Genomic DNA, 16,351 nt, shown 5'->3' on the forward strand with positions numbered 1-16,351 from the left:
TGCTTTTTTTTGCCAGCAATGAAGTGTTTGATTCATTTGTCGAGGCTCAGATGTCACATAATTTTAACAACTACGAAAATATTTTCCCTTGTAAGGAAGAAGAGTTCAAGTACGATTTTGACTTGAAATGCCCTGTGGTGACAGCATAACAGCACTTGAATTCTGGAGAAGTGAAACCCAGTCATAGTCTGTTATGTTCAGTATGACATTATGTGCACTTGCAGTACCAGTAGTTTCAGTGTCTGTGGAAAGCTCATTCAATCTGTTTAGAAAAGTTCAAGACAAATGTTGCATGCGCTTCTCTGAAGACTAACTTTGGCAGCTTAATCTTTTGAACTACAAAAAGAACATAAGATCAGATGTGGAGAGCTTTTGAAATCTGGACTCACCTGCTGATTTTACCAATTAAATATGTATTCCCAAACCTGTAGCAAGAGGCCTAAGGGTTTTTTTTTTAAATTTTATTGCTTGAACCTCCAAGATGTGGGAACTGAAGACTTAAGGAGCAAAATCCAGTTATTCTGATTTTGAATTAGGCTGGTTACAAATGGACTAGGCAATGAATAGTAAAAAGAGTTATGATTTGTTGATTTAGGGTGTGTCAACGCTTGCGAGTGTACACAGCCACACGTGCATTCTTGTGCCATAACCCCACTACTGTCCATATCTGAAGCCCTGAAGCACGTTTCTAAAGGACAGTTTAGTGTGCAAATGCTGGCATGTTTTGGGGTGTGGATATGTACATGTCTCCACTGCGGCATGGCGCTGTACCTGTTCTACAGTGCTGTGTGGCTGGGGTGACGGGTTGTTTACCAAGTCTTGGGTATCAACAATTCTCCAGGCCATTCCCACAATGCATCGATCCCTTTAATGCCTGAGCATTACCCAACGGTATAAAGGTCCCTGAACCTGCTGCTTCACTTGCCAATGGTAATAGCAACCTGTGCTGAGTACTTCAGAACAGTTTTCTGCTGAAATCTATTGAAATCGTTGATGATGGTCCGAGAGCAGCCACCTGGTTTTCTGGAGCACACAGAGGTGCTGATCAATGTGTGGTCAGAGTACACTATCCTCCCCAACAGGGGATTGGGGTGCAGGAGGGGGTGAGGGCTCCGGCTGGGGGTGTGGGCTCATGGCTTGGGCCAGGGATGAGGGCTTTGGGGTGCAGGAGGGGGCTGGGGCAGGGATTGGGGAGTGGGGGGGGGAGTAAGGGCTCCATCTGGGGGTGCAGACTCTGGGGTGGGGCTCGGGATCAATGGTTTGGGGTGCAGGAGGGGGCTCCGGGCTGGGGACTGAGGGGTTGAGAGGGTGGGAGGTGGATCAGGTCTGGGGTAGGGCCATGGGAGGTGGTCAGGGGTGCAGGTTCCAGGCAGCGCTTACGGGAATCAGCTCCCGGAAATCTGGCATGTCCCCTCTCTGGCTCCTAGGCGCACGCAGGGCCAGGTGGTTCTCCATGCTACACTCTCTGCAGGCACCGCCCGCACTGCTCCCATTGGCTGCATTTCCCAGCCAATGGGAGCTGCAGGGGCGGGGCTTGGGAGGGGGGGGCAGAGTGTGGAGACCCCAGGCTGCCCCTACGCATAGGAGCCGGGGGGGGGGGGACGACACGCTGCTGCTTCCAGGAACCGCTAGCCCGCCGACTGGACTTTTAGCAGCCCGGTCGGCAGCGGTGACTGGAGCCACCAGGCTCCCTTTTCGACGGGGCGTTCTGGTCGCAAGCTGGACACTTGGCAACCCTCGCGCGAGCGCCCACCGCACTCTGGGGAGCCGCCGTCCAAGGGCGGATAAAATGGGGGATGCGCGCGCGGTGACCCGGCAGCCGTTCGTTTCCGTTGAGAGCGAACTACAACTCCCAGCCTGCCCCGCGCCCGCGCATGCTCCTTACAGCGATCGGTTGGCGAGGCTGGGCAGCTGCGGGGCTCGGCCCGTGCCGCGGGGGAGAAGGAGCCGGTTCGGGGGTAACCGCCGCGGTATACGGGGCAGTCGGGCGCGGAGTCCGGGGCGCGCCGAGCCGAGCCAGCGCTGCGCCGGCGCGGAACCGACCCGCCCTGCGGCCAGCCCAGCCCGCGGCGGCCCGCTCACCTCTCCCGGGGCCAGAGCCGGGCCCGGGGGCGGCCGCGAGACCGGCGCAACTGCGGGGCGGGGCTGGATATTAACCATCCCCCGGCCAGTGCCTGTGGCAGAGCCGGGCTTCCCCGCTGGCAGCCGGTGCCTGCCACCTGCCCGTCCCTGCCCAGAGGGGGCTGCACGCCGCGGGGTGCTCGTGCGGCCCTAGGGGTGAAATATAGAAAAGCCCGTTTTATGACAGAGATTTGTCCTGGTGTTTTCTGAAGGGCAAACGGCCCTGCCCCTCAGAGCCACATGGGTGATTATACAGAGGTGCGTTTTCATTCCTCGCAGCAAGTCCATTTCCTGCACGCCGGGAGTTTTTACAGGCTGTAAAGCAGCGGAGTCTGCTAGCTTATTTTACTTTTGCTGAAATAGCTCTTACTTTGTTTGGCTATTTGACGAGGTTGAAGTAAACTATTAGACGGGATAAATCTGAGCTGTAGAGTATCAGTTAGACTTTCAGATGCAGGTGGGATTTGGTGGTGGTGGTGATCTTGCACTTCCTGTCATCTTTAAAGAGACTAAAAGGAAATTGTCAGATCAAATTTAGCTCAAAGTTCAGGTTTTATAAACAAACTTATAAAAAAGATCAAAATAAATTATCCATGGATCTAAATGAGAATTTAATGAGAAATTTTTGAATGAGAGAGAATTATTGAATAAATAAATATTCCCCTTTTGTATTTGAACCAAAAACATGGCCGTGTTTTGCTGGTGCTCTGTTAAAATGGACAACTAGCTTTCACCTGCCTTTTTTTCCCCTTTCTGTTTCAATTTGCCAAAGAGGTTGCATATTTTTCTTTTTAGTGCAGACTTCACTATTCTGATTCATGTTTTGTCCTTACTGAGAGAGAAAGGATGGTCCAGTATTCAATCCACTTGGCACTAGCCTGGGAGTTAGGACCCTTGAGTTCAAGTCCTTGTTCTGCCACAGACTTCTTGCGTGACCTTGGGAAAATAATTTAGTCTTTTTTGTATGGAAATTGTCCTTCCCTATATCACAGGGGTTTTGTAAATACATTCAAAAGATTGTGAGGTGCTAGATGCTATAGTAGTAGCTCCATATAAGTACCTAACCAATTAGTGCACTGTGCTTTATTTGGGGCTGTATCTTAAGTCCACCCGGAAATTGCAGATACTTGTATTTCACAGTGAGCTGCTACCAGTGCTTTGTGATCTGCACTGCCTGCTTTTGGAATTGACCTACACAGCTCTAAATGGCCTGCACTTTTTCTGCCTTGAGAGATCACCTCTCACCTTGTGCAATACTGCTGTAGTTGAGAACTGGAAGTTCTGGAGGTGGAGCTCCCTTGCCATACACAAAAGACGGGGCTACCAACATGCATTTCGTGTTGCAGTCATGCTTTTGATAGCCATGTCATGCATTCATACATCTTACTTGAAATGTCATTTGTCCAGGTGAGCTGTGGGAAGGCTACAGGCATTTACCTGCAGCTCTGTATTTTGGTCACTCACTAGAGGTGCCTGTGGACAAGGCAGTTAGTTGCCTTCTTTCTTGCTGAACCTTCTATTTGAGCAAGGCCAAGAATGAGCAACTAGAGGAGGAGGTGCAGCAACAGCACAAGGTGAGAGCCCAATATTGGTCCCTGGCTCCCCACCTCTACACCAGGCTCCCACCCAGCCACAGTATCCCTTGCCTCCTCATGAGTGTCAAGACTCTCGGCAGTCCCCAAACCCCCAGTATCCTTTCATTTTCCAGCAGTCCCAACACCCATCCACCTAACTTCCTACTTAAATTCCCCCACTGGTATCCAGCTATCTGCTAGCCACCCCAAGTGAGCACTCCTCATCAGCCAGAACTGCCAGGTTTTGTTCAGCTCCATGCCTCACTTCCAGCGCTGCTCAGGGCAGTACTGAACATAAATTCATGATTCTGTTTTATGCAAATAATTTGCATATAATGTACAAATTAGCTTGTTAAATAATTTGCATAAAATGTCAAAGTAGGAGAATTAAACTTGGCAGCTGTGCAAAGAGAAAGCTACTGGCAGGGCATATTTCTTCAATTTTGAAATTCATTTGCCCCAGATTTCATTTCCCCCAGTCCAAAATAGCTGAAATGTATGGATCTTCATGGGATGCTGCAAGATGTATTTTTTTACAAAGGCTTTTGGGGAAAGGAGACATTATTTGAAGGACCATATGTAGGGAAGAGTGGTGCATTTTTCCTCATTTCCCCTTTTCTATAATGTATAATAACTTATAGGTTTTTTCCTCTTTCATGTTTCATCGTTTTAAATAGCTGCCAGAGGCACCTAAAGCAAACGATAGGTGCTTTCTTTGTGTTTCTTTGAAATTGAATACAATAAATATTTTATTTCATATAAGTGTTTTATGGCCCTCATCACCATAATATCTGAGCCTCTCAAACTTTAAAATTAAAGTTTAAACCTTTTTTACCTATTGTAGTTACATGTAATGCCTAAAATTAATATACTGAAAGAAGCCAAGTTCGTTTTTTTCCTCAGGTGACTTTGTTCATTTTAAAGCACTCTTTGTATAGTTATTTTTACTGTTTCACCTGCATGGATTCTGCAAATGGCTCCACACATGGGTGAGAGAAATTTTCTGGAAATAGGAAACTGCTATTGTTTAAAAAAAAATTGAGAGAGTAGGCTGTTATGGTAGCTGACAACAATATATTTCTCTCTTTTTTTTTTATTTCAAATTGTACCTCACTACTCCCCTGTAAGTTATGGAAGCATTATTATCTTCGTTTTACAGCTGTCTCAGTTTCTCCAGAATGATTAATGATTTGTCCATGTCACCCAGGAAGTCTTTGACTGAAACAAGAATAGAAGAAACTAGATCTCTTGCCTGCTAGTACATTGCCTTAATAGCAAGACCATCCTTCATTCCTTTTGCATCAGAGCACAGAACAGTGTGATAACTGCAAATTATTTATGGCATGATATCCTGAATGTACAAACTGGAAATATTTCTTTCTTTCTTTTTTATTTTTATTTCTAGGTTAAAGTGAAAATACCTTTTGGAAATAAATACCTAGACGCTATCTTTTCTGTCCCAGACAAGATTTTAACACACGGAGTGATTCTTACTCATGGAGCTGGAGGAGATATGAATTTCTCTCATTTAGTTTCTTTGGTAGCCTATCTTGCATCCCGTGGACTTCTGTGCTTGAGATTTACCTGTAAAGGCCTTAACATTGCTTATAGGACTAAAGCATATAAAACAGTTGTGGTAAGAAAAGACCAGATTGTATTTTAAATTCTGGAAATTTTAGAGTCACAGCAAGACTCCAGGCTATTTGTTAGTTAATTTTTATTAAAATCCACCTAAGCTATCATATGCTTTTTGCATACTACATTTCCTGTCACTACTAAGTATTAAAATGCTTTTGTCATAGAGTTTAAGGTCAGGAGGGACCACCAGATCATCTAGTCTGACCTGTATCACAGATCTTCCAGCCACCTTGGCACCAAGCCCAACAGCCAGAATTAGGTCAAAGTATTACAGTCTTCAGAAGGCTAAATTATGGTGTGCCACAGGCCAAGAACAGGAGCGACCAGGTTACCACCAATGCAGAGAATTGCTAGGATCATCTGAGTATATCTGATCAAATCAAGTGACCCCATTCCATGCTGCAAAGGAAGATGAGTAACCCCTAGGTCCCCAGTCTGACCTGGGAGAAAATTCCTTCCAATCACCAAAAATGGTGATCAGTTAAAACCTGAGTATGTGAGCTAGACCCACCAGCCAGGCACCCGAGAGAGAATACTTTGTACCACCTCAGAGCATCTGTACACTCCATGTCCAGTGTCTTATCTTCAGCTGTGGAGGAAAAAAGACAGAGTACCTAGGGGTGGAGAGGGAGCAAGAGAATTTCCTTCTTGACTCCCACTGGTGGCTGACTAAAGCCCTGAAGCATGAGATTTTAGGAACATAAGACATTAGAAGCAGAAGTGACCCCCTAGGGCTGCTGAGACTAGCCCCTTGTCACCACAAGCAAAAGTCATAAATCTCTCTCATAAACTTATTCAGCTCTGTCTTAAAAACTAACGAATTTTTTCCCCCACACAACTTCTGTTGGGAGGCTGTTCCCAAACCTTGCCTCCTTTGATGGTTAAAAATCTAATTTCCAGCCTATGCTTACGGACAGGTGGTTTTTTTTGTTTTGCTTTTGGTTTTTTTTTTACCATTTGCTCTTGTGCCAACATATTCTTTTAACTTAAATAGCTCTTTACCCTCCATGGTGTTTATCCCTCCAACCAATATATTTATAGAGAGCAATAATATTCCCTCTTAGCATTGTTTTGCTAGCTAAGCAAGCCAAGCTCTTTTAGTTTCCTCCTCTTCTTGTGTAAGTAGTTTTTGTTGTATTTGACATCCTTCTACTATAATCATTCAAGACTAGATTGAGTGTTTAGGAAGATCCTCAAAGAATCTCTCAGTTATTTTTCAGCCCTGGGGAATGTGGGAGTGAGTAAAGCCCTTGAAAGGGTACAGGTTATTCCTGCCTTCCTGTTGCCCAGGCCAGCTATGCTAGCCAGAGAGTAGGAGTAGGAACGCCCGCTCTGGTCAGCACTGCTCACTGGGCTGTTAAAAGTCTGGTTGGGCTAAGGCAGGCTCCCTACCTGCCTGGGTTCTGCATGGCTCCCAGAAGCAGCCGGAATATCCGGCTTCTAGGTGGCCAGGGGGGCTCTGTGCATTGCCCCCACCCTGAGCACCGGCTCCGCAGCTCCCATTATCCAGGAACTGCACCTGCAGCCAGGGGAAGCATGCAGAGCCCCCTGGCCCCTCCGCCTAGGAGCAGGACATGCTGGCTGCTTCCGGGAGCCACCTGAGGTAAGCACCATCTGGCTGGAACCCACATCCTGAACCCCCTCCCGAACCTGATCCCACTCCTGCACCCAAACTCCCTCCTGTAGCCTTTATGCCCTAACACAACCCAATCCCCAGCCCTGAGCCCCCTCCCACATTCTGAACCTCTTGTCCCCAGCCCGGAGCCCCCTCATGCACCACAAGCCCCTCATCCCCACCCCAGAGCCCGCACCCTCAGCTGGAGCCCTCCCACTCCCCAACCCCCTATCCCAGCCTGGAGCCCCCTCATTTCTGGCCCCACTCCAGAGCCCTCACCTCCTGCACCCCAATCCTTACCCCAGCCCAGTAAAAGTGAGTGAGGGTGGGGGGAGAGCCAGCAATGGAGGGAGGGGGATGGAGTGAACAGTGGCGGTGCCTCGGAGAAGAAGTGGCAGGAGCAGGGCCTAGGGGAAGGGGCAGGGCAAGGGTATTCGGTTGTGTGTAATTAGAAAGTTGGCAACCCTAGGTAGGAGGTAGACCCAAAACTTTGTCCATACCTTGCAGCACCTGCTCTCCGGACACACTCTGTGTCAGACCCACACCCAAGATTCAGGTAGGCTTAGCAAGTGAGTCAGGGAGTTGTACTCACCTCCTTGGCTGAATAAGACAAGAGCACAGTCCAGCCCTCTGAGGTTCCCTTCGCACTTTGATATCACAGTTGTTTCTATATGTTGTGTTTTAACTCTATTTTACTGAAATTAGATCTTGCTGATATTAATGCAGGCCTTCTGAGGAGCTTTGTGTTGAAGTTTCTTTAAAAATACACAATAATATTGTTTTTCTAACCAGATTGTTGGTTAGGAAATCGGAAATATGATATTAAACTTTCAATACATTTAGAGAACACTGGCAGGATACTTCTCAATTTTAAAAAATATTTTATTTATAATTCATAATCTTTTGGTAAATTTGAAATTGAAAAGTTTCCTCACTACATTGATCTTTCTACCTTACACAGTGGTGTATTATTGTAGGGTAGCTTGTGAGTATTGGGCTTATTAAATTGTTCTTGCTTTAAAAGTATTGCAGAAGTACTTGTTTGTGGGTATGAGAGAGTGAGGAGAAGAAACATTACATATAAATAAATAGACTGTCTTATTGGGAAAGTGTCCAATTTCAGATTCTTCAGCTACAACAATTTTTTATATCATGTATTTTAAAATGCTATCTTTTAAACAAATGAAAAATGCTGTTTCATTTCCTTAGGAATATTTAAAGTCCTCCGGTGAATATAAACTTTCTGGTGTCTTTCTTGGAGGTAAGGGGGAGGGATGTATGTCTTTGTTTACAATCTTAGCCCTAATGGTGGTTTTAAGAGTACATTGTATAATTATTCCATTCCTGAGGGGTGGGGAAAATTGTAAGTCCTCAGGACTGATGCAAAGGCCATGAAGCCCATAGCTCCCGAGGCCTCTGTGCAGTTATGTCTTAATCTGTTACTTGACCCATTATTTGACACAGATATAACTGAGGGAGCATATGGATGGATATCTAGGGAGACTGAAATCAGACGATCAGTTATGATTTCCATCTACTTCCAATTAAGTACTTCATTGATAGTGTCCTTTAACTACCTGACACTCAATACTCGTAAATAACATATGTAATATACAGAACAGTAGTACTTAGCAATATTACTTTTACAATCTATTCTCAGCAATAATCTTACTTTTTCCAGTACTTTTTGTCTTCAGCTGTCAAACTCCAGACTATATATAGAAATAAACTAGCTGTTTCTTTATTAAAACTGTTTCCATACAAAGGTCTGTAGTTTCGAAAATCTATAATAAAGTAATAAGATCCAGTTCTAAAAGTTACCCTTTGTCACTTTATACGGTTTAATGTTTGTGTACATTTTATTTAGCCACATGAAACCAATATTAGATCCTGGATTTGCATGGAAAGGGCTATGACAAGCTGTCTCTAGTGATCTGTAACTTGACAGTATACACAACTCAAGTTTTATTTAATAAAACGTACACTGGATGGTAAACTGAATGTCATTTAAGTATTCACCCCTTCTGTACATGTTCTGCTACTGCATGCAGTAGCAGAACAATAGAAAAGATGGATTTACTTACACACACACACACACACACACGTTATCAAAGGGGAAGGATTTCATACATGGTGTAGGCCAGTGGAATAGTACCTGCTTATACCCGTTCCAAATGTGCTTCCTTGTATAAAGGAAACCTAAAAACAAATTGGATATCAAATATACAAATGTCTTTAATATTGAGTAACTAAGAAAAATACACTTAAATATATATATATATGCACGAATAGTGAAAGTACTTGTGCCACTGGTATCTTAGCTCTTCTTGCTGTTATTCAGTACTCAGACCTTTTTCTCCAGGTCGTCTTGTAGGTAACTGCGCCTGCCTAGGGGTTAGTAGGATTTACATGATTCCAGGATCTCCAGTTCTCCTCCCATTAAGCAAAAGGCAAAACCAAACCTCTGACTCCAACAGCCCTCACAAACAATTTAATCCAACCATCTACAGAACCTCAATTAAAAAACGTGATCCATCAGCTAACGTGGCTTCTTTTGGGGGAGATACCTTGATGACCTCATGTTGTCACTCATAGAATTACCTCATACAGGTTTCATCTTCTCAGTTTGTATCCATATGTTTATGCTGGAGTTTAAAGTAGTAGAGCAGATACTTGAAATAGATCCACTGTGTATATCTTGGCCTGATTTGAAGTGTGGGTCACAGGAACTTTGTTTTTACTACTAACCGACTAAGGCAGCTTGGAAAGAATCAATACTATGTCCTGGTGGAACAAGAATATAGTAACCATTGTTCTATAGTATTTCAAGTGTCCTGAAATCTAGTTTTTCTGCATTCTTCATACATCCTACTTAAATATGAGTTATTGCCCACTTCTTGTCATTCTATCCTGCTCCCTTCCCCACTCCCCCAAAAAAGTATTCCATTTTCTGATCCCCTATTGCTTTCTTTATCATGGATGTAAAATCATTAAGTGCCCCCAGTTCAATTATTTGACAGCGCCAAAATTCTGCGTGGTGGTCTCCAATGACCTGGTGAACAAAAGTCCCTCAGTTGCTCCTTCATAGTCATTTTGTAGACTATATGCCATATTAGTGTTACAACATACACTGAATTGGATAACTTTTCGGAATAGTGATTCTCAGTATGAATGTAAATGATGTGATAGTAAACATAATTTTTATTCTTTATGTTTAAATGGGAGATAGGTCGTTCGATGGGTTCACGAGCCGCTGTCTCTGTGGCACGTCAGATTAGCCAGGATGACAATGAGGATTTCATTCACGGTCTGATATGTTTATCTTATCCACTTCATCAACCAAAGCTTCAGTCCAAACTCCGGGATGAAGATTTATTTTTTATTAAGTGTCCTGTGCTGTTTGTCTCAGGATCAAAAGATGAGATGTGTGAAAAAGTGAGTTGAGTTATAAAGGGGAGGAAATAGGAAACTGTTCAAATGTGGTTAGCACTAGTATCCAAAGATGATGGTGATAATTGACAGTCTTCTCCAACCACTGATGTGCTGCAAGAAGCTCCAGGCAGGGAACTCTACCTCCAAATTAAAAAAGTTGGGATGCTTTTTTGATGGATATCACACCTTCCCTAGATATTGCCAGGTCATCCCTACTACAGACAGCTTATCCTTGGGCCCAAAAATATCTCTGAACAGAATTTTATTTGCCTTTTGAATGGCCCAGATAGCACCAAATGGCAAGTATTACTTTAAAAAAAGGCCTTGGGGAGAATTTACCTGGGTGTTCTAAAGAAATCTTAGCTCCCCTCCCATTTCAGATTACACAAAGAGTATATTGTGCTGTACTATCAATATAGTCAGTGTATTTTTCAGGACAAATAAAAATATTTCTGGCAAAGTTTGCTTGCTCAGTGGTGCTGTCTCTTCCTGTGGAGGAAGGGTTCTGCAAACCAAACACAAAAGTATCCAAGTGCTAGTAACAGTCAGAAAGTAATGTTCAGCAAGGTCTGGAGTTTATCTTATCTACTTCATGGGGAAAAGGAGATATGTAAATCAGATTTGGGACGTATGTTACAGGAGCCTTACAAAATCCTGCTATGACTTAGGACTATGTGCACTTAACTCTCCAGGCCTAGGAAGTGTTTCTGGCATGTCATAACATTTTAATGAGTGGTTACAATAGAATAGCAAGCATATAGAGTGCTTGGAGTATACACTCTTACTGTGAAAATTCTTAGGTCTGTGAAGTAAGTCCATCTATCCTCTGAATAACCTTTGCATTGGGGAAAATCCTACAGCAGGGATCAGCAACCTGCGGCCCAGCAGGGTAAGCCCCCTGGCGGGCTGGGCCAATTTGTTTACTAGCCGTGTCTGCAGGTTTGGCCGATTGCGGCTCCCACTGGTCATGGTTCGCTGTTCCAGGCAAATGGGGGCCGCGGGAAGCGGTGCGGGACGAGGGATGTTCTGGCCTCCGCTTCCCGCAGCCCCCATTGGCCTGGAATGGCGAACCATGGCCAGTGGGAGCCACGATCGGCCAAGCCTGTGGACGCGGCAGGTAAACAAACCAGTCCAGCCCGCTAGGTGGCTTACCCTGGCAGCCGTGTGCCAAAGGTTGCCAATCCCTGTCCTACAGAGTAGGAGCTAGTCCTAAAACTATTATACTGATATTCCATTATCTGCTGTGACCTATGAGACTGGACTTCACATGTCTGGGAAAGTTCCTCCATTTTGTTGTTGCTGTTTTGACCCACTGGCAGCAGGAATGGATGGCTTTCAGTGACTTATGGGAGAAGAAAAGGAGTACTTGTGGCACCTTAGAGACTAACCAATTTATTTGAGCATGAGCTTTCGTGAGCTACAGCTCACTTCATCAGATACAGAGCTGTAGCTCACGAAAGCTCATGCTCAAATAAATTGGTTAGTCTCTAAGGTGCCACAAGTACTCCTTTTTTTTTGCGAATACAGACTAACACGGCTGTTACTCTGAAACCTGTCATTATGGGAGAAGACTTCAGATAGATGTGTCCTTCTTTGTTTTCTGGACTTTCTTTTCATGTGAGTGACTAACATTGGGCAAAGTACTCTGAAGAAGTTATACTGTTGGATTACGATGTCATAATCTGTTTATCAATTCATTTAAATGCACTCAGAATTCTATTTGCATTTTCTGCAGCTGCTTGTTATGTTAGGATGGACAAAATGATGACTACGATCCACATGATTTCTGGCATATAATAATTTTTTCCTCTTGATTTTTATAGAAATTATTGGAAGGTGTGGCAAGCAAAATGAAGACCCCTAAAAAAATTCATTGGGTTGAAAAAGCAAACCATGGCATGACAGTGAAAGGACGAACAGCAGATGATATTATGATGGAAATAAGCACACAGGTTTTTTCATGGATCAAAGAAATAATTGAACAGGAGTACAAATAATTTCCAACAGTTAAACATCAGTTACATTAACCTTCCTTAAATGTAAAGGGCTTGTTTGACTTGCCAAAGAGATCATTAGAAAAGAGCTATTCCTACATGGGCCTACATGATTCAGAACAGGTCATTCTGCAAATATTAAGTGTAAACATACATAAAAATATTTTTGAATCCAAAACCGCTATGCAATGTGAACAAGGTAGTAATACCATTTTTTAAAAGTGAAGATCACAAAACATGCAAAATATTAACGATGGGGCACTACTTTTCTATATTTCAATTTTAGTGGTGTATCCATTTGTTGGTCTGTGTGACCAAACAATACCTTTTTAATTTTTTTTGTACTGTTTAGTTAGTGTGTTTTCAAAGATTACTGCAAAATAAAATAAATTTTCTACTGGAGCTGAAATTTTTAGTCTGATTTATTCCCAGCTGTATTGCAGACACTGTGGTTAATTTGCAAAGGCACTGTCATATTCAATCACCCTTTCACTCACAACTTTTTTGGGGAAAAATATCCATTTTGGGCCATAACTTTAAAGGTCAGTTTCTGCCCTGCCTTGCACCTTGTGTAACCTTTACTCCTTTGGAAAGTGACTCTTCTGGTGCCATTCTGATTTGGTAGCATTTTGCACCCTCTTTGCACAGCCATAATTACACAAGGTGGAGAGCAGTAGAGAATCAGGTAATGTGTATATTTAGTTTCTGTGGGAAAGTGATTTTAAGACCCCGCCCCCTGAAAGGTCTGATTGGTCACTTTGGGATTATTTGGTCAGGGAAAAAACGTTTTTCTGCTTTAAAAGAGTTGTCAACAATTTTTGTGTGAAAATAGCTCAAACAGCTGACATTTATTTAGTCCTAATTACTTAGGACTAATTATTTTACAGCATAAAGCCTGGGGGAGACAGAGGAGAAATAGCAAAGCTATTGGATATCAAAAGTTTGTTCTGGTGTGTGCATTATGTTTACAGAGGCATACAAAAATGTTTGGTTTTATGGATTTGCGAAGGGTGCAGTTAGTTTTTATTTTATGTTTTTACTCTAGTAAATTCATAGTGCAGTTTAAAAAAATGTATTTTTCTTAGTTTCAGCTGTACCAGTTCCCCTTTTTCTGGTGCATTTATGCGCCATGGTTACTGCAGGATTTAGAATTAGAGTGTGATGTTGGACACTGCAGGCCCAGTTCATCCCTTGTGGAACTCTGCTGACTTCTATATTTTGATTGGGGCTTTTGGATGGCTTTATACTGGGAAAATATCTATAATAGGGCTTTTGCTAGTATACAAATAATCATAAAAAATCACACCCCGAACTGACATTACTATATTGGCAAGTTTCCAAAGTAGACGTGTCCTTAGATTATTGTGCTTAAATAGATGCAGCAAACTCATTTACAATGACAGCAGACAGACAACTCAGTCCCTGACATACTCCTGGGGGAATTCTGCACCTCTCTTCATGTGCAGAGTTTTTGTCTTCAGCCAGTTTCTTTACTTCCCCATAGAAAAATTACTTTCTGATGGGGAAGCAAAGGGAAGCCACAGGAAGTATGTTTTGGCCAAGAGGTAAATCACTGTGCGGCAGGGGCCGGGACTGGGGAAGACCCGGCTCTTGGCTCCTATTCTGCGTCAGGTTCAGCTTCTAATCCCGGCTGGGCTGGGGACGACATGACTTCGTCTTCCCCAGCATGGCATGTGGGGCTGGGTCAGACCCTCCCCCAGATTTCTCCCCGGGTGCAGGAAGCTCTGCAAGCACTTCCTCCTCACCTCTTTCCTTCTTCCCCTCCCCTGCACTTCCTGCCCCCATCGCTCTGTAGCTGCATGGGAAGGGATCACTGTACAGGGAGCTGATTTCCCCCATCTGCCCAACCCCTATGCATCCAGACCCCCTCATTCCCAGACCCTCCTGCTGAGCATCACCGCCTATGGCCCAATGAGCCCCACTCTCCCTGTACCTGACCACCCACACCCAGAAGCCCATCAGCTGGTCGGGGCTCAGCGACACCTGGATCCGCACCCCACTAAGCCCCCTCACACTCAGACCCCCCTACTGAGTTCTATCCCCTCAAAACCAAACCTGCCCTTGCTGAGCCCCAACCACCTTCTCCGGGACCCCCCTGCAGTGTCCCATTACCATTGCATCCAGAACCTCCTAACAAGCCCCAGTGCATCCGGATTCCCTCCCCACACACACCCAGATTCCCCCATGGAGACACCTGCACCCGGATTGCCTCACACAGAACTCTCTTAACACACACCTGGATCTCCCCACCCCAAACCCCTACATTGCGATCTTGCCTTGCTGAGCATGCCTACCCACATCTGGTGCACCTGGTATGGAGGAGTAGGGCCCTGGGGCAGGCCCAGTCCTTGTGCTGTTTCAGGGCTGGGTGCAGCCTCACCACTTGGTGCAGCCAGTCACATTTATTTGACAAAAATTGCAGAATTTTAAAATGTGCACAGAATTTTTAACTTTTTTTGGCTTAGAATGCCCTCAGGAATACTGGCAAAATGAGTATCATGAGTATATAATGAAACAGTTCCTTTTCACAGCCACTTACGATGTCCAGACTTGAAAGCAGCAAAACCAGTTAGCCTGATATTTCTCATTTTTTGTCCATGTTTCTGCAGAAGTGTAATGCCCAGTAAGGCTTAAGTGTTGTTGGGACAACAGGAACACAACACAACTTGTTTGTTATCCATACGAAAGACTTGTTTTTGAACAGCTGCGATAGTGAAGGGGAAACTTGAAAGAGAACAATGATTTAAAAATACTTATGATGTTAAGCCAGCTAATCAACTTGCTTGATGAGAGTTGGCACTATTAAATTACATTGCAGCCAACGCTGTATTATTAGTGCTGGATTTGAGAGGTCACTACTACCAAAATATTTGTGAAATCATTTTTTCACTTCATGATAATCCATTGGAAGGCTGAAAATTTAAATGTTTGCATGCAGATATTGTTTTCTCCAGTTTCTTATTGTAGGATTGCTCATGAGTAGTGGGCTACTGGCATTCATTTTATTCAGCAGAAAATACAGCATTGGAAGCACTTTAAACAGGCCTACTTGATTTGACTTTAGAGTCCATTTCTAGCCATACAGACTCTGAATTCATTAGCTATAATATGAAGACAATAAGACAAACCTCATTTTGGTTGGGAAACATTCTATTTTTGGAGTTTGGAGAATTTAAACCTAATTTAGTATCATAATTGGGTCTGATCCTGCTGTCCCTTCACATACAGTGCTTCCACTGATATCAGTGTGCAAATTAGTGACTGGTTTAAACAAGTCCATTAGTTTCAGGAGATACAGGTAATTTCTTAAAACGATGGACCCTATTCATGAAAAATGATCAGATTTATTTGACTTTAGTAGCAACTGCTACATTGCCTGATACGGTAACTCCTCACTTAACATCTACCGGTTAATGTCATTTCGTTGTTACATCACTGACATAGGCACCCACTCTGTGGGTGCTCTGGGGCTGGAGCACCCACGGATAAAAATTAGTGGATGCTGTACACTCTCTGGCAGCCAAGTTCCCCGCCCCACCTCCTCCTCCCCTGAGTGCGCTGCATCCCTGCTCCTCCGTCTACCTCCCAGTGTTTGCTGTCAAACAGCTGTTTGACGGCATTAGCATGGTCCGGTAGGGAGGGGGAGCAGCGGGAATACGGCATGCTCAGGGGAGGAGGTGAGGAAGAGGCGGGGCAGGGGGGAATTTGGGGAAGGAGTTGGAATAGAGGCAGGGACGGGGTGGAGTTGGGGCAGGGACTTTGGGGCAGGGGTTGGAATGGGGTCAGGGCAGGTGTTGGGCCTCTTGGAAGGGGTGGAGTGGTGGCAGGGCTGGGGGCAGAAGGGGAGTCCAGCACCCAGGGGAAAGTAGGGAAGTCGGCACCCATGATCACTGATCAATTAGGGAACATGCTCATTTAAAGTTGTGCAATGCTCCCTTATAAGGTTGTTTGGCAGC

At 44.3% G+C, this 16,351-nt stretch overlaps 1 protein-coding gene across 4 annotated transcripts; it reads left to right on the forward strand.

The window, feature by feature from the left end:
* Positions 1-1,874: 1,874 nt before the first annotated feature.
* TEX30 (testis expressed 30) lies at positions 1,875-12,776 on the forward strand. Of its 4 annotated transcripts, XM_077813134.1 has the most exons (6): positions 1,988-2,379; positions 3,529-3,695; positions 5,101-5,331; positions 8,158-8,209; positions 10,178-10,383; positions 12,204-12,776. In XM_077813134.1, exons 3-6 carry the CDS (start codon positions 5,209-5,211, stop codon positions 12,375-12,377), a joined length of 555 nt encoding a protein of 184 aa, XP_077669260.1. In that variant the 5' UTR covers positions 1,988-2,379; positions 3,529-3,695; positions 5,101-5,208; the 3' UTR covers positions 12,378-12,776. The 4 variants fall into 4 exon arrangements, with proteins under 4 accessions (XP_077669239.1, XP_077669268.1, XP_077669260.1 ...); XM_077813113.1 differs by lacking the exons at positions 1,988-2,379; positions 3,529-3,695 and adding an exon at positions 1,875-1,958; XM_077813142.1 differs by lacking the exons at positions 1,988-2,379; positions 3,529-3,695 and adding an exon at positions 1,932-1,950.
* The last annotated feature ends 3,575 nt before the right edge of the window (positions 12,777-16,351 follow it).

This window comes from Eretmochelys imbricata, chromosome 1 (assembly GCF_965152235.1).
Source record: "Eretmochelys imbricata isolate rEreImb1 chromosome 1, rEreImb1.hap1, whole genome shotgun sequence".
NCBI classification, from domain to species: Eukaryota; Metazoa; Chordata; order Testudines; family Cheloniidae; genus Eretmochelys; species Eretmochelys imbricata.

Coding starts and splice junctions, on each gene's coding strand:
- TEX30 (XM_077813113.1), top strand. CDS start 1,875: ATGCTCCTTACAGCGATCGGTTGGCGAGGCTGGGCAGCTGCGGGGCTC. Junction 5,332..8,157: donor AAGCATATAAAACAGTTGTG/GTAAGAAAAGAC, acceptor TCATTTCCTTAG/GAATATTTAAAGTCCTCCGG. Junction 10,384..12,203: donor AAGATGAGATGTGTGAAAAA/GTGAGTTGAGTT, acceptor TGATTTTTATAG/AAATTATTGGAAGGTGTGGC.